Source organism: Lissotriton helveticus, chromosome 7, assembly GCF_964261635.1.
Source record: "Lissotriton helveticus chromosome 7, aLisHel1.1, whole genome shotgun sequence".
NCBI lineage: Eukaryota > Metazoa > Chordata > Amphibia > Caudata > Salamandridae > Lissotriton > Lissotriton helveticus.
This window is the reverse complement of record NC_136068.1, coordinates 133,029,498-133,057,012: the sequence shown is the minus strand read 5'-3', so window position 1 is coordinate 133,057,012 and position 27,515 is coordinate 133,029,498. Positions and strand designations below refer to the sequence as shown.

At 47.0% G+C, this 27,515-nt stretch overlaps 1 protein-coding gene across 1 annotated transcript in view; it reads right to left on the bottom strand.

The window, feature by feature from the left end:
• Positions 1 to 18,537, bottom strand: part of LOC144768223 (actin-binding Rho-activating protein-like) — a 103,125-nt gene extending 84,588 nt beyond the window's left edge. Inside the window, exon 1 of the mRNA XM_078651722.1 lies at positions 17,970 to 18,537. Coding sequence (XP_078507848.1) covers positions 17,970 to 18,161 — 192 coding nt within the window. The 5' untranslated portion in view covers positions 18,162 to 18,537. The remainder of the gene's footprint in view (positions 1 to 17,969) is intronic.
• Between the last annotated feature and the right edge of the window lie 8,978 nt (positions 18,538 to 27,515).

Genomic DNA, 27,515 nt, shown 5'->3' with positions numbered 1-27,515 from the left:
TTCAAGTAGAGGACGTTTGGCTGATTACCCTGGCACTTTTCGGAATTTGCTTTGGATCTCGTACTCCTGAGCTACGGTGGTCTGAACTTTTGGGCTCCGCCCTTGAGGTGCGCCCGGGACGGGGTGCAGATCTGTGGCCGTCCTGGAATTGAACAACAACGGCAGGAGATCTGGCCTTGTGAGACCCCCTTCCTGAGTTTCGGTTTCGATTCTGTCTCGACCTGTGCCACGAGTGTGCGTATCGCGCTTGGCTGAGACTTGGAGACAGTTCGGACACGGGGCTTTCCTCTTGTCTATTTGCTGGTTTGGTGGCCTCCTCCCGAGTTGAGCCCTTCTTTTTGGTGTACTTTTGATCCTGAGTTTTGGGTGTTTGGCCCGTCGACCCTGGTGGCTTGTCCCGTGACGCATCTTCAAAATGGCGGGCAGAGGGGACAGAGAAACGCGCAAGACGAAAACACCTCTGCGCGGAGCGCCGGTTCAGACGAACGTCATGGACCGTTATACTCAATCTAAGGGGTCCCCCGGAGCTGCCCTACCTGGCCACAGTACGGCGTCTGTACGAATTTTGGAAGAGTCGGCGGAGCCTTCCCTACAGGATATCATGGGCGCCATCTCGGGAGTGAGGGAATCCACCGGCCTTCAGTACGAGGCCTTGGCCCACAAACTTGACACCGTGGCCATTGAGGTGAATCTGATTCGTGCTGATCTCGGCAAGACGAATGAGAGGGTGCAGTCATTGGATATTAAATCATCTAGCCTCACGAAAGACGTCTCGGAGCTCCAGACAGAGGTTGGGAATCTTCGTCGGGTGAACGACTTCATGACCCGACGCCTGGAGGATTTTGAAAACAGGGCACGTCGCTGCAATGTTCGCCTGGTTGGTGTACCGGAAAACCCTGAACCCCACTCTGTTGATCTCCTGGTTGAGGGTCTGATTTTAAACCATCTTGCCCCCTCCGGGCTTACCAAATTTTTCACGGTTGAACGCGCACATCGTGTCCCGGGGGGCAAAGTTAAGCCGGGTGCTCCGCCAAGGCCTATTGTGGCTAAACTGTTTCATTATAGGGATCGGGACGCTATCCTGCAGGCCTCACGGGTGAAGGGCCCGGTGGCCTTCGAGAATGCCACAGTGAACTTCTACCCGGACTTCTCCCAACAGGTTCAAAGACAACGGATGGAGTTTCGTGGTGCTAAGAAACGTCTTCGAGATCGGGGTCTACGCTATGCTATGCTTTTCCCCACCAGACTTCGTGTCGAGTATAATGAGCGTACTCTGTTCTTTGATAGACCGGATGCTGTTAATGACTGGCTGGACTCCTTGCCTGACCGTCCTCCTGAGACTGAGTCTGCCGCTCACCCTGGTGGTGCCGAAGGTGGTGTGGAGATCTGATTGTTTGACTCTGATGTCTCGTTTTGAATACGTTCCCAGGAGTGGTGGCCGGCGTACCTCTGCAATGTGATTATTTATTTTTTGTGTGTTGATTCTTGCTCTTACTGTAGTCTGGGGGCGGGTGGGACGGAGACCTTTCCTCCTCCGGGGTCTTTGTGTAGACTAGGGGTTATGGGGCGACAGGCACACTGCAGGTTGGGGTGGCTCTTTAGCTTTTTGCAGGGGTGCAGGGTGGGGGGTGTTTCCTTTCAGCTTGGGGGAGGGGGGATGGGAAGTTCTTATTTTTTTGTGTGTTGTTTTCAAGGCGAATTGCTTCTGTCTTTACTGATGTTTCTGATGTCTAGCTCTTGGATGGGGGGTCCTGGCTCGGGTGGGTGGGATGGGGGGTAGGGGGTTGAAATTTGTTTCCTGGAACGTTAATGGCCTGGGAGATCGCATCAAGCGCAGTGTGGTGTTGAACTATAGAAGACGTTTGTCACCGGACATTGTTTTCCTGCAAGAGACCCATTTGATTGGGAATGTATGTAATGCAATGAATAGATGGGGCTACAGCCTTGTGGCACACTCGGGGTTTACTTCAGGATCCAGGGGTGTGGGTATCCTTGTTCGTAACTCCCTCCCTCTGGCGATAGATGAGGTGATTCGGGATGATCGTGGGAGATATATTGTTCTGGTGGGTAGATATGAGGGCCGCACCCTGTCCCTCTTTAATGTTTATGTCCCCCCAGGCTTGCAAACTGCTACTTTCACTGATTTAGGCCGTGTCTTGTTGGACCTTCCTGATAGTGTACTCTTTCTTGCCGGTGACTTTAATTCAGTGCTTTCTGGCCTTCACGATCGCCATCCCCCCAGGGATACCCCGCATGCCCAGCGTTGGTTGGGTGGGTTTTTGGATACTTTTGGCCTTGTGGACTGCTGGCGATTGTTACATCCTACTCAGCTTCAATACACTTTTCACTCTGGTGCCCATGGTAGCCTATCTCGGCTAGATTATTTCCTGATGCCCGCTGCCCAGTCGTCGGCGGTCCGTGAGATTATACATTTGCCAAGGGGCATCTCTGACCACTCGCCGCTCTGGCTTCGTTTTGAGGTTGGGATAGAGGCGGTGGGCCGAGTGGCTCCCATTAACCCATGGTATCTCTCCTCCCCTGAGACTCGTGCCCTCTTGCTCAAGTCCATAGATGCTTATTTCCTGGAAAACGAGGGGTCGGTCCCTTCGGCGGTGTCCCTGTGGGAAGCCTTCAAAACTGTGATTCGTGGACAGGCCCTTTCTTTGATTGTTGAAGCTAAGAAAGCCGGGAAGAGGGAGGTAGTGGACCTCGAGGGGGAAATTTCTGCCTTGGAGGACGAGTTGGGATCTGGTGTCACGCCTGAGAAACTTCATGCCCTGGGTCTAAAACAGTTTGCATATAAATCCCTAGTTACTGACGCTGCAAAAGTGATGTTTCGTGAGCAACAAGGCAGATTGTATGATGTTGGTGATAAGGCGGGTAAACTCCTGGCGTGGTTGGACAAGAAAGAAAGAGCTAATCGTGTGGTGCCTGTGATTCAGTCTGCGAGTGGTGAGAATGTGATTGATCCGATCGCCATTGTAGATCGTTTTGCGGAACATTTCCGTGTTGTGTATGCTCCTGTGTCTGTGAGGGATGTGGCTGACTCTCGCCTCCTTTTGCGTGATATTGCATTGCCCTGTGTCTCTGATTTGGACCGTATCGCTTTGGACTCCCCCTTTACGGTTGATGAAATAGCTACTGCCATTCGTTCGCTCCGTTCGGGCAAGGCGTTGGGTCCAAATGGTTTGCCTATTGAGTTGTACAAGTTGCGACCCGATAAAATGGCGCCATATCTCCGCGATATGTTTTTGGAATCACGTGAGCGTAACCTCCTTCCCTATGATCAGCGTTTGGCGACGATAGTCGTCATCCCTAAAGACGGTAAACCTCGCGACCTTTGTTCCTCATATAGACCCATCTCCCTGTTAAATGTTGAACCCAAGGTTCTGGCGAAACTCTTGGCGACCCGACTCCTGTCGGTTCTTGGGGACTTAGTTCATCCGGATCAATCTGGTTTTATCCCGCATCGCAACACTGCTTTGAATCTACGTCGTCTTCACGGCGTGATAGCGAGGGCGGGGCTACTGACTGAACCGGCCATTTTGGCGTCCTTGGATGCCTCCATGGCCTTTGATACTGTGGAGTGGCCTTATTTATGGGCGACTCTTGAGAAATTTGGTTTCGGGTGCGAGTTTATTAGCTGGATTAAGTTATTGTATGCGGAACCTTTGGCGCAGGTTGTTGTGAATGGTAGGGTGTCTGCTCCCTTCCCCCTGGGCAGGGGCACCCGCCAGGGTTGCCCCTTGTCCCCGCTACTGTTTGCGCTCGCCCTTGAGCCGTTGGCGGCCTGGCTCCGCTGGGAACCGTCCCTTAAAGGGATCCGTTGGGCCCCGGACTTCGAAGACCGAGTCTCGCTCTATGCGGACGATATCCTCTTGTATCTTACCTCCCCTCGTAAGTCTTTATCTGTTTTATTTGACGTTCTTGTGTCCTTTGGTGCTAACTCGGGCCTCGTAATCAATTGGACCAAGTCCTGTGTGTATGTTTTGTCTGGTGTCTTGCCTCCATTACCGAGCAGGCTCCCTCTTCAGGTGGCCCGGGATGGTTTCAAATACTTGGGAGTTTTCGTTACTCTGGACTCATCTCTTCGCTTTGATCGTAATCTCCTTCCTCCGTTGCTTCGACTGCGTTTGGACGTTGCTCGTTGGCGCAGGCTTCCCTTGTCTCCCCTTGGTCGGGCTGCCCTGTTTAAGATGATGTCGTTACCGAGGTTTCTTTACGCTCTCCAGAATTATTATGATCCTGTCCCTCAATCCTATTTTCGGGAGATTGAGACCCTTCAGAGACAACTTGTGTGGGATGGACGCCCGCGTATTGCTCTTGCTAAGCTTTCCATTCCTTGGTATGACGGTGGCATTGCACTCCCCGATATTAAGAGGTATTATTGGGCCTCACACTTGTCCGCTATCAACCACATCATGTTCTCGCCGGGTAGTAATCCGGCGTTTGAGATGGATAGACTTCAGCTTCCGGGAGGTGACTTTAACAGAGTGCTTTACTCTCGCCCTGCTGGGCGCCATCTTGTGGGTCCTACGTCGATTGCTTTGGCGGTGTGGCGGGCCGCGACTCGGAGCCTGGGCTGGGAGGATCGCTTGACGTTAGCCACGCCGCTTTATGCTTCCGAACGTCTGGGCGGTCTTTGGTCTACCAAGGGTTTCGATCGCTGGGACATGATTGGAATTTCTAAAGTGGGAGATGTGTATTCCAAGGGCTCTGTGCGAACATTTCAGGCCCTCCAGGCTGAATATGGCTTGAGTGGTCGGGAATTCTTTCGCTACCTACAGCTTAGGCACGCCTTGACCGCTGTATTTGCTCCTGGTGAGATTCCGCCTGATTCTTCCCCCCTTGAAGACCGTGTCCTTGACGGACATCTTCCTGACAGCACTATCTCCCTGATTTATAAGAAACTGATTAATAATCGGACTGATCTGTTGGTCCGACTTCGGGAGGCGTGGGTTCGTGATGGTTTGGAGCTTGATGACGAGGATTGGCAGTCGGCCCTCTCTTCTCCTAAAGAGGTGGCTATCCCGGCTCGTCTCCGTTTGGTCCAATTGAAGATCCTTCATCGGGTGTATGTTACGGGACCTCGTTTGCTTGTGATGGGTTTTTCTTCCGATGGGTTGTGTAAGCGTGGATGTGGTTTGAGTGCGACTTTCCTACATATTCTTTGGGAATGCCCGATGGTGGTTGCTTACTGGACGGCTGTGCTTGAGGTTATGGCTGTGGTGACAGGGGTGTCCTTGTGTCCAGAACCTCGTCGTTGTCTTTTGAATGTTTGGGAGCCCACTGACTGCTCGGTGGCCCAGACTAGGTGGGCCACCCTGGGTTATATGGTTGCGAAGCGAGATATTGCTCAACTTTGGGGGGCCTCCAAGCCCCCTGAACTATCGAAAGGGGAAGACAACATGGATTGGTCTATGTTCCGTGAGAGGACTGTCTACGTGGCTAGGGGCAGACCCAGGGCATGGACTAGGGTGTGGGGTCAATGGAATGAATATCGTGGTGCCATCTGTACTCCTCCCCTTGTGGATGACATTGAGCTTTCCCGGTCTCCTTAGGCGAGCGTTCTTGGAACCTTGCATATAGGGGTTGTGCTGGTTTTCCGGCTCCCCCCCCCCCCTTCTTTTTCTCCTTCGTGCCCCGTCCCCCCCCCCCATCCGGGCTCTTTGGAGCTTATAGCTTTGATTCCATTTTTGTTGCTGTCCCCTCCCGTCCTTTGGGCTGACCTTCAGTAATACACTTTCGCCTTTTTTGTGTGTCTGTTCTTTTTTATAAAACAAAATCTGTTTTTGTTCTGTATATTATATGGAGTATTGCATTGACGATTGATCGTTACCGCTACGGAAGTGTATATTGTGTATTTTCTCCTCTTTAGCGGCTGGCCCGTGTGGTTGTAGGCCCATCCTTGTATTTTCTTGCATACTCAAATAAAGGTTTATGAAAAAAAAAAAAAAAAAAAAAAAAAAAATTATCAAATTATCGTATTTCCCGCTTTTCAAATACATTCCATCCTGCTAGGCCTTAAGCCCCCAGGCACCCTTGGCTTTGCATTCGCTAATTTGCGGTTACCAATTAGGTAATCGCAAATTAGCGAATGCAAAACCATTGGCACCTATGGGCCTTTTGCCCATAGAAACGAATAGTGTCATATTACCTAATAGCGATTCGCTATTTACTGAGTCGCTATTAGGTAATATTAAGGAATCGCAAAATATTTCGTGATTCCTACACACATCGCATTTTCCCAAATAGCGATTACGTAAAAATCGCTATTTGACAATCGAAAAATGCTCTTTTGATACATCTGGCCCTACATCACAGTTCTCTGAAACATTACATAAATCACACAGGAGATGATGATCAAAAGTGATAATGTGTGTGTGCATTTATATATGTGTGCGATATATATATATACATATATCACTTCTATATATATAAGGATATTATCTTGATTGAGTATATATATATATATATATATATATATATACATATACATATGTATATATATATACACACACACATATCTATATCGTTTTTCAGGCTTAGAGTGCTGAATAATTTATGCAAATAAGGAAGCAAGGAACTCTGGGTAATTCCTAAGTTTAGGTGGAGAGCAGCACCTATATAGAACACCAGCAAACCTCTGAAACTGCTTACCTCAAATGTCTGTATTTCTAGAAAAGTGTTTAGGCATACCATTAGAGCAGGGCCATCCACACCAAGCTAGAATGTGATAAAATCCCTTGTCATTTTATAGCAAAGTCTTTAAGCATAGGATTAGCTAGTGCCAACCATGCTCAGCTGAAAATGACTAAAGCCTTTTACCACTCCTGGCACAGTATTACAGCTTTGGGTTGATATAATACAATTCAAGCCAACCTGGAATGAATAAAAGCAACCCTCACACATGTTTTGCTCTTGATATGAGCTCTTCAAAAAGCTACAGCTTAGTCCATACACAAGGGAGCACCCGGCGCAACACAATACCCTATAGTGCTTACAGCCACATGCATCAAGCTAAAAACCGGTCACAAACGAGCAGATTCTCAGAATCTGCCCCCTTGCGACCGGTATTTTTGCATTTGGGATGCATCATCCCAAATGCAAAAATCACAATTTAAGGAATCTCTAAATTGAGATTCCTTAAATTGCGATTGCATTTAAGGAATCCCAAATTGTGATTCCTTAAATGCAATGCATCAAAGTAAAAAAATTATCGATTTCGCTAATAGGAGTAGCACATTACCATGAAGTTGAACTTCATGGTAATTTGCAAAAACTTTGAAAAATGCACTTTTGTGCATTTTTCAAAGTTTCATGTTGCGCACGCACATGCCCTTAGGGCATGTGTGTGTGCAACATATGTGCACAGATCAATTTCAGGGGTGCAACAGGGTGTCATTTTGACACCCTTGTACCCTTGAAATTGCATGAGCAATTTGCGAGTACCTACTGGTACTCGCAAATTGCTCATGCAATCTCCAATTCATTCCTATGGGCCTGGAGGCCCCTAGGAATGAATGGGACAGCATTCCTTAATTGCGACTCGCAATTTGCGAGTAGCAATTAAGGAATGTGTAGGAATTGCTATTTTTATAGCGATTCCTACATGCATAGGCTTTTGCGATTCCTAAATAGTGATTCCTTAAAATTCGCTATTTAGGAATCGCAATTCCTTCTTTTGATGCATGTGGCTGTTAGATGGGTAAACAGCTTTTCTCATTTTCTTTTTCAGCTCAGTATGGATGGCACAAGCTAATCCTGTGCTTAAAGACTCATGTGGAATTACCTAAATTACTCTGAGTATTCCGGCGTAATACAAATTCCGCCCAGGCCTACCTCAAAGTGGATCTACCTTGCCACAGGGAGTCAGTGTAGATGGGAAGCACAGGAGAAACATGATCAAAATGATATTACTAGGGTTTCAATGAGAACCCTAGCTTTGATATATATGTGATAACTACCCCCACCTTTGCAAAAGGCATATGTATTTGTCAAAGACCAGTACAGGAACGAGCGCACATGCTACTCCAGTGTGCAACGTTTAAGTAAAAAAATTATGTGAACATTCTCGGTTCCCTTCACTCTGGTCAGCAGGGTCCAGGAACCTTCAAGGTGAGCCTTACGCGAACCCACCGCCACTACCACCACCTGAATCTCCTTCACGACAGGCTTGGGTACCACCTCCCTGTATGACGATAGTTTCTCAAAAGTCCTGTATACCTCGTTTGCGGCAATAGCATATTCAGTTGTGAAGCAACAACAAAAATGTGCAAAGACATGTGAACAGCCGCGGCTCATGCAGGTAAGAGAGGTGGGGTTGGGGTATTTCGACAGACAATGACGAGGAAAAATTATTTATTTAGTTTTCCCTCATAGTCGTCTGTCGAATCCCCCCCAACACGGCCCCACTGCTTTTACCTTCACAGGCCGCGGCTGGGTGTGAAGTCAGTCTGACCTAACTCCACCTGTGTCTACCTACACACTTATCTATCATGTGAATTGCCGGCTGGAAAGTATGATGCTTGTGCCAATAGTTGTGCGCAAGACAGTGAGCAGTGACACAGGATCCCACTCAGTGCCTGCCCACCTGGACTGGTAGCCGTACAGTGGTGACTTGCAGTTTGTTGCCCACTCAATCCCTACACAGAAATCAGGAGAAAAAACTCAGGAAAGAGTTCATTATTTTGATGTGGCTGTGAAACAAACCTTTACACACAGAGAACTGCATCGCCATTTCATACTCTCATAACTGTTCATTTTATTAAGTATTTTGTCATTCTTTAACTATATATAGTTATATAAAAAGAACAGTTGGTCCCTGTTGCTCTGAAGGAACCCTACCGAAAAGCATGTTTCAGCCTGATCTTCTAGACCTTCTTCAGGGTTTCACAGGTGTGCATAATGTTAACGGGCCAAGATGCACCCCATCCTTATGAGCTATTTTAAAAAGCCATTAGTTAAATGCTAAGGAATTATTTCATTGAAAAACCTTTTATGATCCATTTACTTATGCTCTTCAGTGTATTTAATTTCCAAATGAATAAGAAACCTAGCAGGCAACTGGAACAAGAAAAATTTCTCACTTACTACATAAGTCTTACTGGGTCTGGGTTCTAGTACATTCTCTACCGCTCCGTCCCTTGTTCAGTATCAGACGAGGTACTCATCATGTCCACAAGGGGTACCCCAAGGGTGAGCCCCGCCACTCTCACTGGCGCTCTCATACTGAGATTGTTTCTGCTTGCTGCTACCCAGTCTGGGGTTGGCAGCAGAGCTTTAAGCGGGATGAAAAGACTGGGGGGGTCTCTCAAATGGGTGTGGTCGATGTAATTATGGGCGTGGCTTGAAAACACATAAGCTAAAAATCTGTGCTTAGCATAGTGTGCTGCCCGACTGGTATTTTGCTGCTTCTGTCATTGCATCCAGATATATGACACAACAAGTAACATTACACCTACAACAAGCCAGGACTATTGGCTTTGTCAATGGTTGTTAGTTACATAAGATAAATTAGCAACAACTATGGCTTCATTGTATGTGATATCGAAAATGTCTCTGGTCTAAAATGATGAGACTGTGAATGTAATATACCGAATCTCCTTGAAGTTAAATCAAAGGCTTTAAGCAGTGGTACTGCTGCAGAGTTAAGATTTATTTTTCATCCTGATGGTGAGGGCAAAGATGGAGAGCCTGACAGAGACCCGTAAAAAAAAAAATGACATCCGTATTTGTAAAGCACGAACTACTCACCCTTATTGGTCTCAAGGTGCTGGGGGCCGTTGTGGAAATTAAGTGAGCTATTGGCCAGAGTCACAAGGTGCTCAGCTGAGCTTCCGCCGGAGCCGGGATCGAACCATGAACCCGGTGCTCCAAAGTCATCTGCCCTGGCCACTGCACCACACCTCTCCACTCACCCGCCTCAGCACCTGCTTTTTAGAACTGCCGGTGTTAGCACTGGCAGGACCGGGCCCACTTAAAGCCCTGGTGGCAGGGCCATAGTCCCAGAGGCCTGCTGTGTGGAAAACTAGTTCCATGCTTTGCTTTCCTCTCAGACCAGGGCTGTACTAGGACCCAAAAGCAGCTCTGGCAACAGTGTTAAAACCAGCCCCATCATTCCTTCCCGACTCACCCTCTTTCCATCTATCCGTATTCTGTCTTCTGTGGCACCGCAGCGAGGGTGACTGATGCTGGAATCTGGGTATCGCGGTTCAATCGCTGGCGGCAGATTAGCCCAGCACCATGTTACTCTGGGCAATAGCGTGCTTAATCTACCTGACGGCCCCTAGCGCCTGGAGACCCTTACGGGTGATTGTTCGCGCTTTACAAATGTGGATTATTATTATTATTATGGTTCTCTATCTCTTCTCTGTCTGATATCACTCCTTCCTCCCTTTCCCTCCTCTTCCTCTATTTATGATGCCTCACACTGTGGCTGCTGCAATAAAGTGGCAGAGGTACCAGCAGCTGCCTTAGGACCGAAAAAAATGCTCTATTTGTAACTCTACAAAATAGTAGTGGGACTCCGTAAACCCATCGACTTATGACCTGATAGTTCTGGCCACCATTGCAGGTTGTGGTTTGCCCAGGGAACACGGGTAGTCAAGTATCACTTGGATGGGTAGGTGTCAGCTGGGAACATTACGAAGATAGAATGCTGGAGGAGGGTGGTGTGTTACGGGGAAGTAATCAATCCTCCACTTTAGCCGCCTGAGACAAGGCGGGTGTCACTGGGTAGTTCTGTGTAACATGAAACATTTGTAATTAATTAATTCCAGATTTGTAAGGCGCATCTCATCACCCCTAACAGTATAATTCAAGAAACGGTACTGGTGTTTATAGGGGTCACACCTCAAAGAATACACATATAAACTGGGCAACCATGTGTATAAAAAACTCTCCAAATGTATCTAGCAGCAGGAAGATTCTAATGGTGCCGCTAAGGTTAAAAGTGTACCCTACTACCTTGGGGCACATCAAACACAGGGACCAACAAAAGTACCTGTGAGATAAGTTACAACATGATTATACCCCGGCACTCTAAGCGTTTAAATATCATAATATCTTCCATTTAATTTGTACTATTTGGATTCTCCTTGCTCAACAAGCGTAAATCTTATGGGCAAAATCTGAATTTTTAGAACACTATTGGATTCCGATGCTATTAACCGCGTCCTGTACAGTCTCTGATGGAATATGGTCGATCATTAAACGCGACTATCAAATTTATTTTTGAGAGCCTAGAGAAAGTCACTGGATGTGACGAAACACGTGTCGGCTGTTCTTGTGCATGATGATAAGGACTGTTTTGTGTCACGATTTTTGTTAATGTCTTCCAATCTGTACCTGTTTCAAAATAGGGGTACTTACTGTCCTGACAGAAACTGTTATGTAATTAGTTTTCAAAAACACCTGTACAAATGAAATGGAAGAAGTTTTATTGTATGAACACATCGCTGTTGGTTGCCTGTTATATACTGAATTCTTGTTTTCACGATACTAACTTATCAAGGTCATACATTTTGATATTTAAACACTTAGAGTGCGGGGTACAATCATGTGGTAATTCCTAAGAGTATCCAGGCACTGGGGGCCGTGGTGTAGATTAAGTGAGCTATTGCATAGAGTCACATGATGCTGAGCTGAGCTGCCACCGGTGATCGAACCACGAGCCCCGTGCTCCGGAGTCAGCTGCTCCGGCCGCTGCACCACACCTCTCCCTCAATTTAGGTTGTTATATATGACATCTTTGACTTTGATCGGAGACCTTAGTCTCCAAGAAACTCATAAATATGGCCTCTTGCATTGGAAGGTAGGAAGGGAGGGAGGGAGGGAGGGAGGGAGGTAGGTTTAAAGATAAAGATAGATGGAGAGAAGTGTGGAGCAAAGATGAATACAGAGATATCTGGAGAGGAGGATGGATGTAAAGAGGATGGGTGGAGAGATGGATGGATGGACAGGAAGATAAAGGGATGGATGGAGAGAATAGTGAATTAAGGATGGCTGGAAAGGGTAATGAACAAGAGAAGGATGAATGGACAGAGCGAAAAGATAGGGTGTTGGACGGAAGGAAATAAGGAAGGTGCAAATGATGGGTGGAGAGAAGGATGGATAACAAGAAGGAACGCTTGGCGAGGGATGAAAAAGGAATGAAGGAAAAAGACAAACAGGGATATAGAGGAGGAAGGATGGCTAAAAAAAGATGGACAGAGGGAAGGATGTTAAAGACAAAAAGAAGGATGAGTGGATGAACGAAATACATAAAGGATGGAAAGAAGGAAGGAAAGCAAGAAGAAAAAAGGCTTTAAGAAAGATGGAGAGAAGAAAGGAAATTTCAGAATTTCCTAAGGTGGACCTATCTTCTGAACACCGCTGGATTTGCTTGCTTCGCCAGCTCTCTAATTTGTTGACACAGTTTGAAAGTGGAGGGTGTGCTACTCCATGGTTCCATTGATGCGGGTCTTCCAAATAGAACCCTGGGTATTGCCCATGCTTTTCCACCCAGAACTATTTTCAAGAATATATTGAACTTGCCCATCTTTTTTTAAATCTTCTCTCTAAGTAAGATCTAAGAGGCCCTGCAGCTCTCTATGCATGGCCTACAACTCTTATGTGTAAGTGGCTTCGAAGGAAGTTCAATGTGTTCACATGCTGGCAGGACCAACCTGTGACGTCATGGGGCTCAGTTTTCAAACTTAGAATGGAAGACCAACCACCTGACATGGCGCCACTTTGTGTCACACGATATCAACTCACTTCACAGTCTCCTGGGGAAGAGCAGATATCATATGGAGTGAATAAAGTGATTTGAAACCCCTTGCAGAGTACAGGTTTCCAGCTTCCTTTATGAAGGCTTCGCTCAGCAATGTCCAACAAGGTTTTTGCAACCTCCCAAGATGTCTGCAAGCTTTACAAACCTCAGTCTTTTTTTTATTTTAGGTTGGGGTGTCTTCTTGGACCATGCAGCTTTTTGCACCCCCTGTCTCCTTGGTGCAGCGTGTTGGGTCCTAGGCCCTCATGCCGGTAAAGGCTGACACAGACACTGGAATATGGTACATACAACTTGCCCCGGGCTCGTGCATCCAGACCCTTTTATCATCAGGCCCAAGTCACTCGTAACGCCTGTGTTGGATGGGTGTGGGGTGTGGGTTAAAGACCAGCCCTCAAGGAGTGGCAGGTCACACAGTACTTGGCAAAACAATGGAACGAGTCCAGCAAGACTCTACACTTGACCCCTGTCCATTGTTGGCCGGTATGGAAGGGCCCGATGCTCCTCCACATACTAAACCATGCCCCTAAGTCCCCACCAAGACTGGACTGGCCATACCTGGAATCCAAAAACAACAATTAATGGACGGAATGTTACACACTGGCAAAACATTCACCCCAGTCACAGATCTGGGTTTTATCCATCGTTATTTTGCTCACCACACCACCCCAGTTCAGACATGGCCCTATGCAAATCAGTCTTGGCCCTTGTTTTTGCATTTCTTGTTTTTGCATACCTGGAATCCGGCATTTCCCCGGGAGGCCGGAAGGGAGAGAGCTGGTTTTGCAGCAATGGGGGCCGGTTTTGTTACTGGGGGCCGGTTTTGCAGCGGTGCAGCAATATCGGCCACCAGTAACAAAAGCAACAGTGCTTCACACTTGCGTCCCCTCCCTCCCCCTGGGGTGGTCCAACTAAATTACCAGGGCTGCTTTGAGTTCCCAGTTCGGCCCTAGTCCCCACTCCCTCCTTACACAGTAAAAGTCATTTTAAAGTTGGCAGGTGAGGACTGTGACTTTCTTTAATTGTCTCCAAAGTGGACAAAACAAGTCCCCGTCATTTGGACTTCACTAAGCATTAGTTATAAACGTCACTGTACAAAGATCAGATTAATCTACATTCAGTGGCGGCTCCTCCGTTAAGGCGGAGACGCGTCGCCCCACTGCTTCTCAGCAGTGAAGTAAAGAAACATAAAATGATAATAACTCACGTTATTATCATTTTATGTTTCCTCCTGCTTCAGCTTTGCGGGCAGGCAGGGCTACTCCCATGACAGAGGAGCAGGGAAGGAGTGTTTTTTCCTCTCACGCCAGCCAAACATTAATGCGCACTTCACATGTTCTCCATGCAGGCTGCATTTCAGCCTACATGGAGAACATTCCCAGGCCCCCATTCCCTGGCTGAGTGTCGAACCATGGCGCTCAGACCTGCAGCTTCCTGCTATGGGGCCGGAATACAGGAAGAATTGAACGGAGGAGAGGCGACTTCCAGCCGGCTGTCACAGGTAAGTGTTTTTTTTAACCTTTTTATCCAGTCACTGTCCCCGACCCGCCCCGCCAACTCCCTGGGTCAGGTAGCATCCGCTACTACTGCATTGTTCAGTCCCTCTGGCATGTGGCACTATTAATAGCCCTACAAATACAGACGCCCTAAACGTTTGTGCGCTGACATTACAGTGTTGTTGCATGGTGTGACCTTGAGACATTGCAGGCAGTAGGCAGCACTCCTGGTGATTGGGCCCAAGACCTTCACAAAAGGACAAGGAAAAACACGAATGACATCAACTCAGTCTGTGGTCATTAGGGAGCACAAATGGGTGGCATCAAATTACCACATATGCTCTCCCTCTCCAGTTTCCCCACAACAACATTACTGGCTATTTATTCCCTGATCTCGCAACAGGCCGCGTATTAATGTAGCGGTAAAGGACTGATGCAGGGACAGTCATAAAAATTGTATATAGAAAGAAAACATGAACTGCATACAGCACACACTACTCCACCAACAACGCAGAAATCCACAAAACTGTAACACCACGCAAGGAGCAAGAAAATTGAAAACACGATTGTCAAACTTGGTTTACACTGCCATTGATATTACTAATCTAATTGTTGTGTTTTTCAATACTCGAAAAACAATGCAAGACTTCCACAGGGTGGCACTGTTCCCTCACGAATCTGAGACTGCATGAATTTGCTCCGGCTATTGCAAAATCCCATTATTTTATTCAGCTGTACACTCATTTGTAGACCTCACCTCGGGTTGCAAAAGAACATTGATGCGCTTACCAAATATTTACAAGGGGCCTATTGCCATACATGCACTCATTTTACAACAGGAAAATGGGAGATTTCGAAAAAGAAATCGGGGGAATGTGTTTTTTCCCATTGAGTCAGAGGCAATTTTAGGTGGGGAGATAGATAAACTAAAGCCGGGTTTGGCTTTAAAATCGGTAGTCTCCCGCTTGAATCAGGTCTGTTGGCATGTATGCTATAGGCAGGGCCACTGACATTACGCGACAAGAGAGGGCCAAATTATGCGGCAGGATTGAGTAAATTATGAGACAAGAAAAACAAATGTTGCTGCATAGCGCGCCGCATTTTGCTACTTCATTGGTTAATCATTTTTAAACTTGGCAAGTTTCTTGGCCTTAGTTGCATTACATTAGTACCATTTGAACTCTGAAATATCTCAATATAGCAGTAGAAAGGTGAGCAGTCCAGGTTTGCAAAGGTCATTCCACTGCGGGGCAACATATGTATGCAGGCACCCTTGCACCATGGTGCAAGGATGCCTGCGTCGTAATTTGTTTTTGTGCAGACAGGGGTCCCCCTGCACAAAAACAATCACTTGAGGTGATTTCCTCTTCCAGTTCTTGCTGTAGAATGCAGCACGCATTGAAAGAGGAAAAAACAAGTAGAAATGAAAACATTACACCTCGTTGCATCTTGTTAAGCCACCCCTGGGGGTGACATATCATCATGATGCATTTCCAGGTTTACGATTTCTCGTAAAACTGGAAATGCACCAGTGGACAGTGGTGTTGTGTGGGAACACCCATGTCACGCCCCAAACACGCAACGTGTTGCGTGAAATGGGGCGATATTTACGAGCACACGAAAAGCCACGCAAGGGTGGCTTTACTTGTGCTTGTACATTTCACGCAGCAGGTTGCGCCGTCAATGCGTCACCCGTGATGCACTGATGGCCCAAGGGGCTCATAAATAAGCCTGAGTTTGTGCTTCTCCAGGTCATGACCTCTTAAACTATATTGCCTACCAGTATGGACGACATCTGACTCCTATGCGTTGGTGTCCTCTTTCTTATGCAACATTTCCTATACACTGATTTACATACATGTGATTCATTGTCTCCGTGTCACTTGTGTGTGATGTAAAGTGCTCTGTCACCCTATAGTGGTAGGAGTAGCGCTATAAAACAAAAGAAAAGCATGTGAGAGAGAGGGGTTATGGGGCTTGAGGGGCACTGTTAAAGGGTGGTAGTGAGAGAATTCATGGAAAAGGAGGTCATTGGGAGGTGCCAACAAACAGTCGTCCTGGGCGCCACCAGTGCTAAAGCCAGCCTTGGCCCCTTCTGGGAGGGGGGGCACCAGACCGGACTGGGAACAGAAACCGGCCCTGGCAAACTCCTCAGCTGACCTCCCCCCTGGGGTGAGGGGGAGTGCAGCTAAGCAGGTTGTGAGGGCCGGTTTTGGACGATTTTGTTACAGGGGACCGATATTGCCGACCCCCGGTAACAAAAATGGCCACCCAGGGGCCGTAACCAGCCCCCAACCTAGCGGCCTACCGGGTTAACGCCCGGTGCCCGCTATGGACAGTCCGGCCCTGGGGGGCACCCTTTAAATATGATGCTCTGAGGCTAGAGTGTGCAGGAAAGTTGCCACCTAGTAAAGTGGCTGTGTTACTTGTCCATGACCGGCCCAGGGTCCTCACCTATCTTCCGTGCCCCTTTCAAGTTCTCCGACACTGGTAAAACTGTGCCCTCTACTCATGGTATGATGGCATAGGTCCCGAGGCATACGCCGTGTATTCTATGGGTATTCTCGAAGCCCAGGCCTGGCTTACTAATATGTGATGTATTTCTCCTATTTTTGGACAGGTACCGTTTTTGCTACTACTGTTTGTTTTCATGCAGTACCTAGGGGCATAGATTCCTCTAAAATCATGATTCAAAAACGCCTGGGATGGAGCCAGAGGAGTAATGTGTGTGGGAGCAGAGCCATGGCTTGCAAGCCTGGCACCGATATCTATGTATTAAGCTTATGAATCCCATAGACATCTCCATGGTGAAAGCAGGGAGTCAAAAGACAACAGATTACTCACATTGGCTCATAAAATGTTTATTGTGCCAACATGTCACTGGGTCGGCCTCAAGCTGCTACAAGCACCGCTGTTTCCACAGAAATTAAAGACGTGCAAGACTTTAGAGGCTTAATTCAGATTTTCATTATTTGACGGTGTTCCCCAATACCTTTGTGCATCTCTACAAAGTGTCTCTGGGGTGCAAATTGTTGCACAGGTGTTCCCTGACCTAGACCATACCTAGGCAGATCTCCCCCATAATTGTGTTCTTTGTTCGAGAATTGTTGTGTAATCTATGGTTCACAGGCATGAGGCAGGGTGGACAAATCCTGTTAGTGGTCCCATGGACCTTGTAGACAAGCATAGAACATAAGATCACCCGTAACAATTACCTCATGCTTGTTGGGTTGGGTTTAGTTCTTGCTGTAGAATGCAGCACGCATTGAAAGAGGAAAAAAACGAGTAGAAATGAAAACATTACACCTCGTTGCGTCTTGTTAAGCCACCCCTGGGTGGCACTGACAGGCATGTAGAGTTGGGGCAGAGGGAGTCAAAAGATGGGTTGTCTATTAGCATTCCTCATCTTGCCCACATTTAACTCATTAATTAGAAATGAACTACGTATATTCTGTCCTGACATACTCTGGATGTTACGCCATATAGCGAGGTTTGGTGATGGACTAAAAGCTGGAATACAAGTCACTGGGGCATCAAGCGAGGTGTGGAGTGAGGGAAGTGCTCAAGGAAAAGGATGGAGTCAAAACAGCGCTCAGTGGAGGTGTGGGCTGACTACCCCATGAGTTGCAATTTAAATACAAGCCCTGCCCCCGCAGTGTACAATCCCTTGTTTCTTGGTAATGGCGCATCGCAGACCTCACCTTGGATAGAAGGATCTTCCTCCTCATGGCGGCCTCTTCTTCTACGTCATCTTTGGAAGGACGGGTTCCATCTTCCTGTTCCCTTATCGCCCCATCACTTTGGCAGGCATGTTCCTCACATCTGCCCATGACCAGTTCAGTGACTGAGCTCGGAATTGGCTTTCCTGGTGGCGGGGACCCTTGGTTGTCCATAAGCTCTTGGCCTGATTGGTTGACGGTGCAGCTGTTAACTTGGGGACCTATTGCTTGACCGGTGACGTCAGTCCTGGGGCCGCTGCTAGGCTGAATCAGGTCCTTCTTTCCACTTGCACAGCTGCCCTGAGAACTTTCAGTTTAATTTTTGTGGACACTGCTGGGCATGTCTCTATGATGGCTGTCTTGATTGGTTGATAGGGTCTCTGTGTCCAACCCTCTCCCTTGTCCATGCACCTGGGTAGGCATTTCTTGACCTCCAAGGGTACAGCTGGCCCGGTCTCCACGCCTCACCCCTTTCAAGGCTCTGGTGAGTGGAAGGGCAGCAGATTACTAGACACTCACCAACATCTGGCTTCAAGGGTAACAGGTACATGGGACCGCAGGAAGGCTGGTGTTCTCACCCAGGGCATCGGGCTTCGAGTCCGCTGCTGGTGACAATCCAAGGGCACAGCTTGGAGCTAAACCATGGCTTGAAGCCAGTGCCCCAGTGAGGCCAGAGCTCTCTGTGCTCCGGTGAGTGCAGCCCCAGGGCTCTTTATACCACTCAGCTCGGCAGGATCAGCTGTCCAGGGAATGCCATGCATGTGGCCTTTATGGGCCCTGCAGCAACTTAAACCTGCAGGAGAAGGAGGCTCTCGGCAGCGACCAGTGGGGAAGGAGGGTGGAAGGATGGGAGACGGTGGAGAGCGCACGGATAAGGGGAGGCAAGCGGTGGAAAATATAGTCGACAGTGGGTCAGTGGATGGAGGGGGGGATTCTTGAATAGGGAAAGGAGAATGTCTAGAAATTAGGTGGTTGGAGATGTGAGATGAGTGTTTGGTGGCACAATGGAGAGAAGGGTGGAGTGATCAGTGAGAAACTGGGCTGCTTTAATGGGAGATAGAGGGGATGGAGGGAGGGGAATGTGGGAGATGGGCAGTGGGTAGGAGGGTGGTGGGATAACCTATTAGAAGGATGCGAATGAAACGAAAATGGGTGGGGCGCGGTTATTATGGATGGTGAGATCGTGAAGGAAGGTTAGGGGGTGGTAGGGTGAGGAATGGAAGGGGGCAATGGGAGTTGGGACTCTGAGGCTGGGTGGAGAGATGAAATGAAGAATGGTGGGACTTTGACCATGAAATGGGAATTGTGGAATCAGGTATTGTGGAGTGAAGTGGTGAGGTGGTGTGCGTTGTTGGAGATAAGACCTGTGTGACAGAGAGAGAGATAACGAGATAGAGGGGGCAAGAGAGAAAAAAAGGGGGAAGAGAGAAAGAGGCGATAGGATGTGAAACGCCAAGTGTGTGGTAGGGGTGTGTGGGTGGTACAGGATGTTGGGATCGGAGGAGAGGTGTTGAGATGGTAGGAGGGATGATTTTGGACACTGGGGTAGGTTGTGTGTGTGTGTAAAAGGGGATGTATTCGTATCTGGGGTCACCTATAAATGGACAGGCGACAGGGTGGTATGATAGAAGAATGCGACGGGCATGGTGGGCATAAGAATATCGGTGGGAAGGGTGTGTTTGTGCACGTGTGTGTGCATTTGTGAAAGGGGATTGTCAGGGAGTAAGGGAGGATCATGGATCGGATGACGGCAGAATGAGAGTGGTGGGGATGGTGGGAGGGAGGATATGGGCCGGGAAAAAAAGAGAGAGAGAGAGAGAGAGAGAGAGAGAGAGAGAGAGAGTGTGTGTGTGTGTGTGTGTGTGTGTGTGAGAGAGAGAGAGAGAGAGTGGATGGGATGTGGGACAGGGGATGTGGGACAGAAAATGTGGGTTGGGGTGTGTGATAGGGATGGTGGGGTGGGCGGGAGAGTTTAGAGATTTGGGATGGGGTGGTGGGTGGCATGATAGTAGTGTGGGATAGGGGATGGTGAGGTAAGGGATGCAGGCTGTGGGTTAGGCCATGTTGTGATGAGAAGGAAGGTTAGGGGGGAGGGTTCTAACTGCGCCTGTCTGTGAATGTCTGACGCTGTCTATATGTTCGTCTATGACTCCGTCAGTGCTGGGGGACTGCACCTCGTGGTCAGTTGCTTACTGCACCGTCTATATCAGTTAATGAGCCTCTCTCTCGTGGCCTTGGTGTTGCACGTGGTTGTATTATTTACACCCTTGCTCCTGCGCTCAGTCGCGGTATTTTTAGTTTATAGCCCGGTCCAGTCTCTGTGGCGACGGTCACGGACGGAGTCTCTGCCAGTGAGCAGCACAGGCCCTGCGTGGACAGTCACCCGCGGCCTGCCCTGTATTTATAGCTCTGCGTGCCGAGGGCGCGCCCGTGACTCCGAGGCGCTGGAGTGGAATCCGGGCTGCGCTGTATTTCTGTCCTCGGTGAGTGACGCTCCTGCGCCTGGGCGGAGCCGCCCTTACGCCTACGTCTAGACTCAGCTAAAGCCGACGTGACTGGGCGCGTGCCATTGTTTTGGAGGGTTCGCGCCAATGTTCCAGACTGGCTCCTGTGTGAAGCACGTGCCGAGACAGTGATGTGTGTTTCACATTCCCTCTCTCAAAGACTGCCTATTAGGGGCGCACGCAAGCCCCTGCAGCTCCTACGGCGCGGGTAAATTCGGAAGGGGGTGGGGGGGGGGGGGGGATCCCTTCAGGTGGCTCCCATTCAGGCAAGTAGGGTGACCAGATTTTAAGAGGCAAAAACCGGGACAGGCCAAACAAAAAATGTAAGACTAATGCCTTGCATGCAGCTGAAGTCAACCTGCTGCTGTCTGAAACATTTACATTATTTAAGGAAAGTATACATTTTATTTCTCCTTTGCAAGATGACTTGACCTTTCTCCCAAAAACCAGGACATGTATTTAAAATTAATTAAAGCTTCAGGACACTGGGACAGTCCTCTGAAAACCAGGATTGTCCCGGGAAATCTGGGACTTCAGGTCACCCTAGGCCAAGGTCATTGAATATCTGGGAAATATGGGAGACTTGGGCCCCTCCTTACGTTCTGCAGGAGTCCACATAATTTTGAGCTATGCCACTGCTGCGCATGACAGTGATTGGCTGAGGGGCGTGGTTAGAATGCACCTTACTTTTAGGGGACAGGGTCTCCTTATGCCTTTCGCCGCCTTTGCCATTGTCCACGTTTTTGCATTGTATTGTAGCATTTACATAGCGCTTACTAAAAGTGTAGAGCACTGAAGCGCTTGCCCACACGGATGGCAGGGATGTGAAGAAGGAAGAGTATTCTTTTTGTAATGAGCTAATGTGGGAAGTGTTTTCATGTCTTGCGTGATGACCACTGGGGGGCAGCTAGCATGCTATGGGGCTCATGGGTGAGGTATATGAGAGATAGATGCACAGATTATAACTGTAAATATAACTTAAACATATGGCAGCTACCCAGCCCAGCCTAGCTATAGGGGCATCAGGAAGCTGCTTGCATGTGTATCAAAAAGGGGGTAATCAGAGAAGGTCAATAATCCAGAGGGCCACATGCGCCGCTAGGCATAGATGCCGTGAATGAGTAAAAGAATGGCACAAGGAGAAGAATGGGACGTGGTGACACGAGCAATAGCCACACGTCCATTAATTTTATTATTAATATTTTTAAAGGCAGAACTGCATCCCATTGCTGCAAAATTGCACCCCATGTAGAAAGAAGTGGAGGAGCAATGGTTGCTGGCAACATACGCCGAAACAACACAATCTTTAAACGGCCGAGGTCCCACATATTGCTGCTAGGCCGAAGGAAGTCAACATTTTGAGTTGGGGCTCACATTCCAAGGCCCCTCTCGAGCCCCAGAAGGCTCCCAAAGGCTGACAAGCAACAGTTGGGCAAGCTCTAGCCAGGTTGTGACTCAGGCCCCAGTCAGACTGGCACCCTCTGCATGCAAAGGGGAGAGGTGAAGCACTTTTGTGAAAGTTTGCCTTTTTTTGCAATTGTTGAATCCTATAGCCAGGTGGTGCCCGGTGCGATAGTCTTTTTTGGCGCCCCCTCCCACCACAACATCCTTCTCCATGATTCCCTCACTACCACTCTACAACAGTGATCTCATCTTTCTATGGCTGCTCTCCGACTTACATTTCATTTTTTTTATAGCGCTACTCATAGTTCATTCACACTCAGTTCTGTGATCTGCATGGTACACGCTCTTTGCAGCAGGAACATTAACTTCCTCCCTACTTTATGATGAGCTAAAACTGCCAATAGAAAATATTCCGATCTCTCACATGTATGAGCATTAATCACCAGAGTTATCTTGACATTTTTATTGTGCTGGAATACTGCTGGACGCACAAGGAAGTTCCCATGCTTTTTAACCAAAAGTTATTTTTAAACACAGCGCCCTCCACCAAAGTCAGCTCCCGGTGCGACTGCACTGGTCGCAGTGTCCTAAAGCCGGCCCTGCCTAAAGCTATGCCTTTTCTTCTGTTATTTGAAGAGGACTATTCTCTTTTTTTGTGAGCTGGACTTTTTTTAGTTTTTTTTAGTTTTGCATTTGACGAATGTCATTGATATGTAGGGGGTTTCACTTACGGACTTCGTGCCTCGTCTTCCCCCTGGACCAACCGTGGACAAGGTCAGGCAATATCCCTGTCAGAGTGCCCGCGTGGCTCCATTGCATTTGTCCCAGTGAAACAAGAACGTGACTCTGTGCTTCCTCATTCGTCACAGGCTCGTGCATCACCCTGACGGCGATGATTGTCAATTAGCCTCGCGTTACTAGGCAATGAATCGGTGCCCTGATCACCAGTGTTACTATAGACACATGTATTCTACTTCACACGCTAATCCATCACGTGGGCTACTTTGCAGTATTACTACAGCAAATGCGTGTTACCATACAAGCAACAAATGGATGCATTTATCCCATATAAACATAATATGTCCCCATGGAATGCAGAGGGTGACTGAAATATAAAAATATAAAGTCATAGGATTTTTGGTCGAGATGATATGGGAATATTTTAGCAGAATGGATTGTTTCTATTATTAAAAGCTTTCAGTCATTTCGATGGAAATTAAAAGTAAGTGTATGACATTTTTCAGAATTCCCAGTTAATATGCAATTTCTGGGTATTGAAAACACGTTGTTGCCTACGATTGGGTATATATACAGCATGCTATAATATTTCGGTAGAACGTTTGCCAAAATCTATGTCAATTCCATACCCTCGAGAGATAGCAACTGAAAGAAAACCCAACTTCTCTAGCATTTCTACTTCCATTTCTGATAATTTGCCGGAAATTCAAATTTCTATGATTTAAAAACCCTGTATAGACTTGAAGATTGGAAGGGCACTAAATATACCATATTTCACTTGACATTTACAAGGAACTCTCAATAGAAAGTTTGCTAGTAATAGCCAGAACATTTCTGTGGAACGTCTAGTTCTTCCATATCACACAGAAAATTTGCGCTAAAAGAATTTCCGGTTACCTCCTTAGCACACCTCTACGCTGTGTACTGACTCTGATAGAGCAAGATTTCGCATCACGACTTGCTCGAGTCAAGAACCTCGAAAATCTATTATAATCTCGTAACTTCAATTGTTTGTTTTACTAAATTTTATGTATTTTGAATGTGCATGGGTATCATAGAGATGCTTGCCTATGTGTTTACTAAAACGATTAATTCTTGTTCCTAATATGGCCGCTGCTTGACTTTCCTCTTCTGCGCATGCGTCAGTCACACTCACGTGACTACACGTAGAGATAGTTTTGGAGAGAAAGGGTGCGCATGCGGAATAGCCACAAGATGGCATTTCCCTGTAATAACGTGGTGAAGCTTGTGCTGTTGCTCTCGTGTCGTTATATATTGCACTAATATCTAAATTGCATAGTATATTTTTATGATGATAAACGTGAAGTACGAAATTATGACATATAATGCCTTCATTTATTTCCATGCGCTAATTTGTTTTCGCTTACTTTTCATGTATCCTCGGCACGGAGGGGTGATGGGGGCTTGGGAGTCCATCTTGGAGGGCACTTCTGCGCAGAATCAGTCGTGGTGCGGTGACATTGAAACCAAGCCAAAGAAGGTTGCTGCCAGAGCCTGCATGGGAAGATGCACCTTCACCCAGCGAGAAAGCCTAACTTGTACCCTATTTGTATACATTGTATTTCTTTCCATTGTATTCCCTGCGACTTCTCGTGGGAACCCCAATCTTGCTAGGCGGCACCTTAGGATGCAAAATAGGCCTTAGAATAGTCTGTTCTGATTGGTGTGTTAACCAAATCCTACCTTAGGACCAATCCAAATTGGGGATTCTGACACTTTGCAACATTTGGGGGGTGGTACCCTGTCCCAAAACAGTATATCTAGCCTAGGTTTAGCTAGAGAAATTGTCCGACTTGTCTGAATAGCTGACCTGTCACTGACCCAACGCACTCAATAGGTGACTTGATACAGAAGTGCTGCGGAGCTCTCTGTCCGGAATTTGACCATAGACTCTGGAGGTTTTACTGAAACTTAAGTGCTGGCGGAGCACTTTGCTGGGGAATTCGCTGACCCAATCGGGGTCCTGATCGATAGCTGCAGAGAGGGTGGAGCGCAGGCGTTGCTTCCGAACTGCGGGTGCTGGTCGTATCCTGGTGGTCCTGTCCTGATCCTAATCTGGGTTTCCTGTCCTGTCCTGGGGTGTCCATTCTGCACCTGCTGTCCCACTGAGGGTTATCTTTCCTTGAGGGTTTTCCTGTCCTTAACTGACCTGTGGCCATGGTTGGTTTTCACACCAGTCTAGGTAAATATCGCTCTGAGTTCTTAAACTGCACCTTTCTATTTTTCTGTCTTTGCTTCAATAAAGACATACCCTTTGCATATGTTAATTTTCCATGCTTTTCTCTGCAAATCATTGCATCTCATTAAAGTCATTTACAGTTTGCATTTCATAGCATGTTCCTATGTTCCCCTGCCTTTTTAGTATAAATCTCACTATACTATTTATGAATTAAATGTGTGTTACAATTTTCCTCCTAAATACTGAATTAAAGTAATAACGTTAGAATTATAGCGTGTTGCACTTTTGTACCCTTCCATAGATGTATAGGTTTCCCTAGTGTCTTTTCTCTCGAAATATGACCCAATGATAAAATCCTAATACGTGCATAAGATTCCTAGCATTAAGTACACTCCCTCGAATTTCATTTCCGTTATTTCTGAATTCCCTCATTATAGGGTTAGATGGTTACCTGTATACACTTCCTATATGGTTATGTGCTCTTCGTTATTCTGATTATAGATTGCCTCATTACTATAAACTGTATGATTGCAGAATCTGAAATCTAAGATAAACTTTTAAAACTTCTCAGTTGTCCGTGGTCATTTTATGAAAAGTAAAGGTTTTAATGTTTGGGTTTTGTATTTTGCTGCCTTTCCTTTTACAGCTAGCTCCCTGACCCATCGTGGTCATAGGTACCCATAACGGTGGATGGTAAATTGGGTACACTGGAAGTCATCGAAAGGGACCCACAATTATTGGTAGTGGATTGCGTGGTCATCTGATCAATGTATTTGATAAAGTAAAGTATATGGGCCCGAAGCCAGAAGTGGCGAAATTATTGGTTGGGTGACCCGCGATCTCTAGCAGTAATATTCTGGTAGCATCGAGGATGGTTAGGGAATAGCTAAAGGTTAGGTAGGACTAGTTAGTCTGGCTAAGTCGGATGCTGCTATAAGAGTAGGCGCTTCAAGGGAATTGATCACTCACTTGAAAATTGTTTACTTTGAAAAATTATGAAATGTTTTAAAATTGTTATTCTTGTTATTATACTGTTATATGTATTAATCCATTCGTACGTAAAACGTCTTTTATGTTGTTAGGAATCCCCGGGTAAATGAATAGCGAGTGGTGAATAGAATCCACTTGCTTTGAGGTCACTGGCTTTTAAGGAAAGTTGGTGCAGGTTAGGCAGAACTGGAAGCACTAACTAGGGTTTTTTTCTGAATGTATGATTGAATAAATGTTAGTAACGAGGTTCATTGGCAAAATTCCTACTGTGGCATAACCTAGTGAGGGTCACACCGGAAGAGTAGCAGGTTCATCGGAGCTTGAGTGAAAGCAAAAGGGCTCGCTGGTGAAACTTTAGACTTGGATATATCCCAGAAAGGTGGATGAGTCTAGGGAAATAGCAGGTGCCCCAATGCTAGTGTGAAGGGTAGGCAGAAGAGATCTACTCGTAGAGTGTGAAAAGTAAATGGAAGTAGTTTACTTGCAGCGAAACTAATTCTTTCCTGTCTAGACACTTGAGCACAGTGGCGAATGTGTATTCGTTGTTAAATAACCAAGCACTAAGCACTTTAGAAAGAAAGAAAGTTTCCGTTACCTTGTGAAGGAGGGAGTCAGTCGCGAAGCTGCTCTGACGTCACTCCGTGCCGCGCTGGGATTGGTAGGCGTAGCGAGCTGGTAGCAGAGCTGAAATTGTAAAGGAGGGGTGAGCACCGGAGCGTGGGAACTGTCTCACGAAAGGGCCGCGCACCCATTGGTCGAGATTATTTGAACTCGTGCATTTCATTGGTCGCACGAAAATAATAGATGCACTCGGATTGGAAGTGATTTTGTAAACAAAGTCACTCGTAAAAATCGTATGTGGCATTCGTATAGACCGCATACCAGACCTGATCCACGGCATATGGGATTTGCGGACGATCAGTGGAAAGGCGTTAAAAACGACATTATGTACGGAACTAAGAGAAAAGTGTCTCTTGTAAACAAAGTGAAGAATTATTTCAAAAAGGACAAGCCGATTAAAACTAGAGAAGGTGTTGTCATACCGCAACCAAATACTCCTGCATCTTTCATGATGTTCGATAAAGGGTACAACACATGTGTATGGTTGGAGAATTGGGTGGAATACACGAACGATGATGGAGTATTGGCTTTTCCGTTAGAGGGTACCTTTAACAGTAGGATTCTATTCAATCTGAGAACCCGAATGAATGACTTACATCCCAGACCTAGGTTAACGCAGTATGAAGCACTAGAGGAATGGGAAATCGAGGCTTTTGAAAGGGATAAGCCCCGAATGGATAAAGGGTTAACTAAATTTTATCCAAAATTGAAGCAGGAAGCCCGAGCCAAAAAGATGAAACAGTGGAGACAGAATATGATTGTAGAAGGATTGTTTCCCATGATGCCAGCAGATGATCCTTCTGGGGGAAAGAAACGGTTGGAAAAATCTAAACATTGGGTACCCATCGGAGAGTCGGATGATGAATTATTAGATGACATATGTATGAGAAGTCCGCCTCCTTATAATGAAGGACACCGACCCTCAAGTGCGGGAGATATTTCCCGGAGACCTCCACCACAAGAAGAGATCAGATCCGCAAGTGTAGGAGGGGGGTACCAAATTCCTCCCTATACTGAGAATTTAGGACCAGTGGATATCAGAAATCTTTACCCCAGAATGACAGCTAGTGG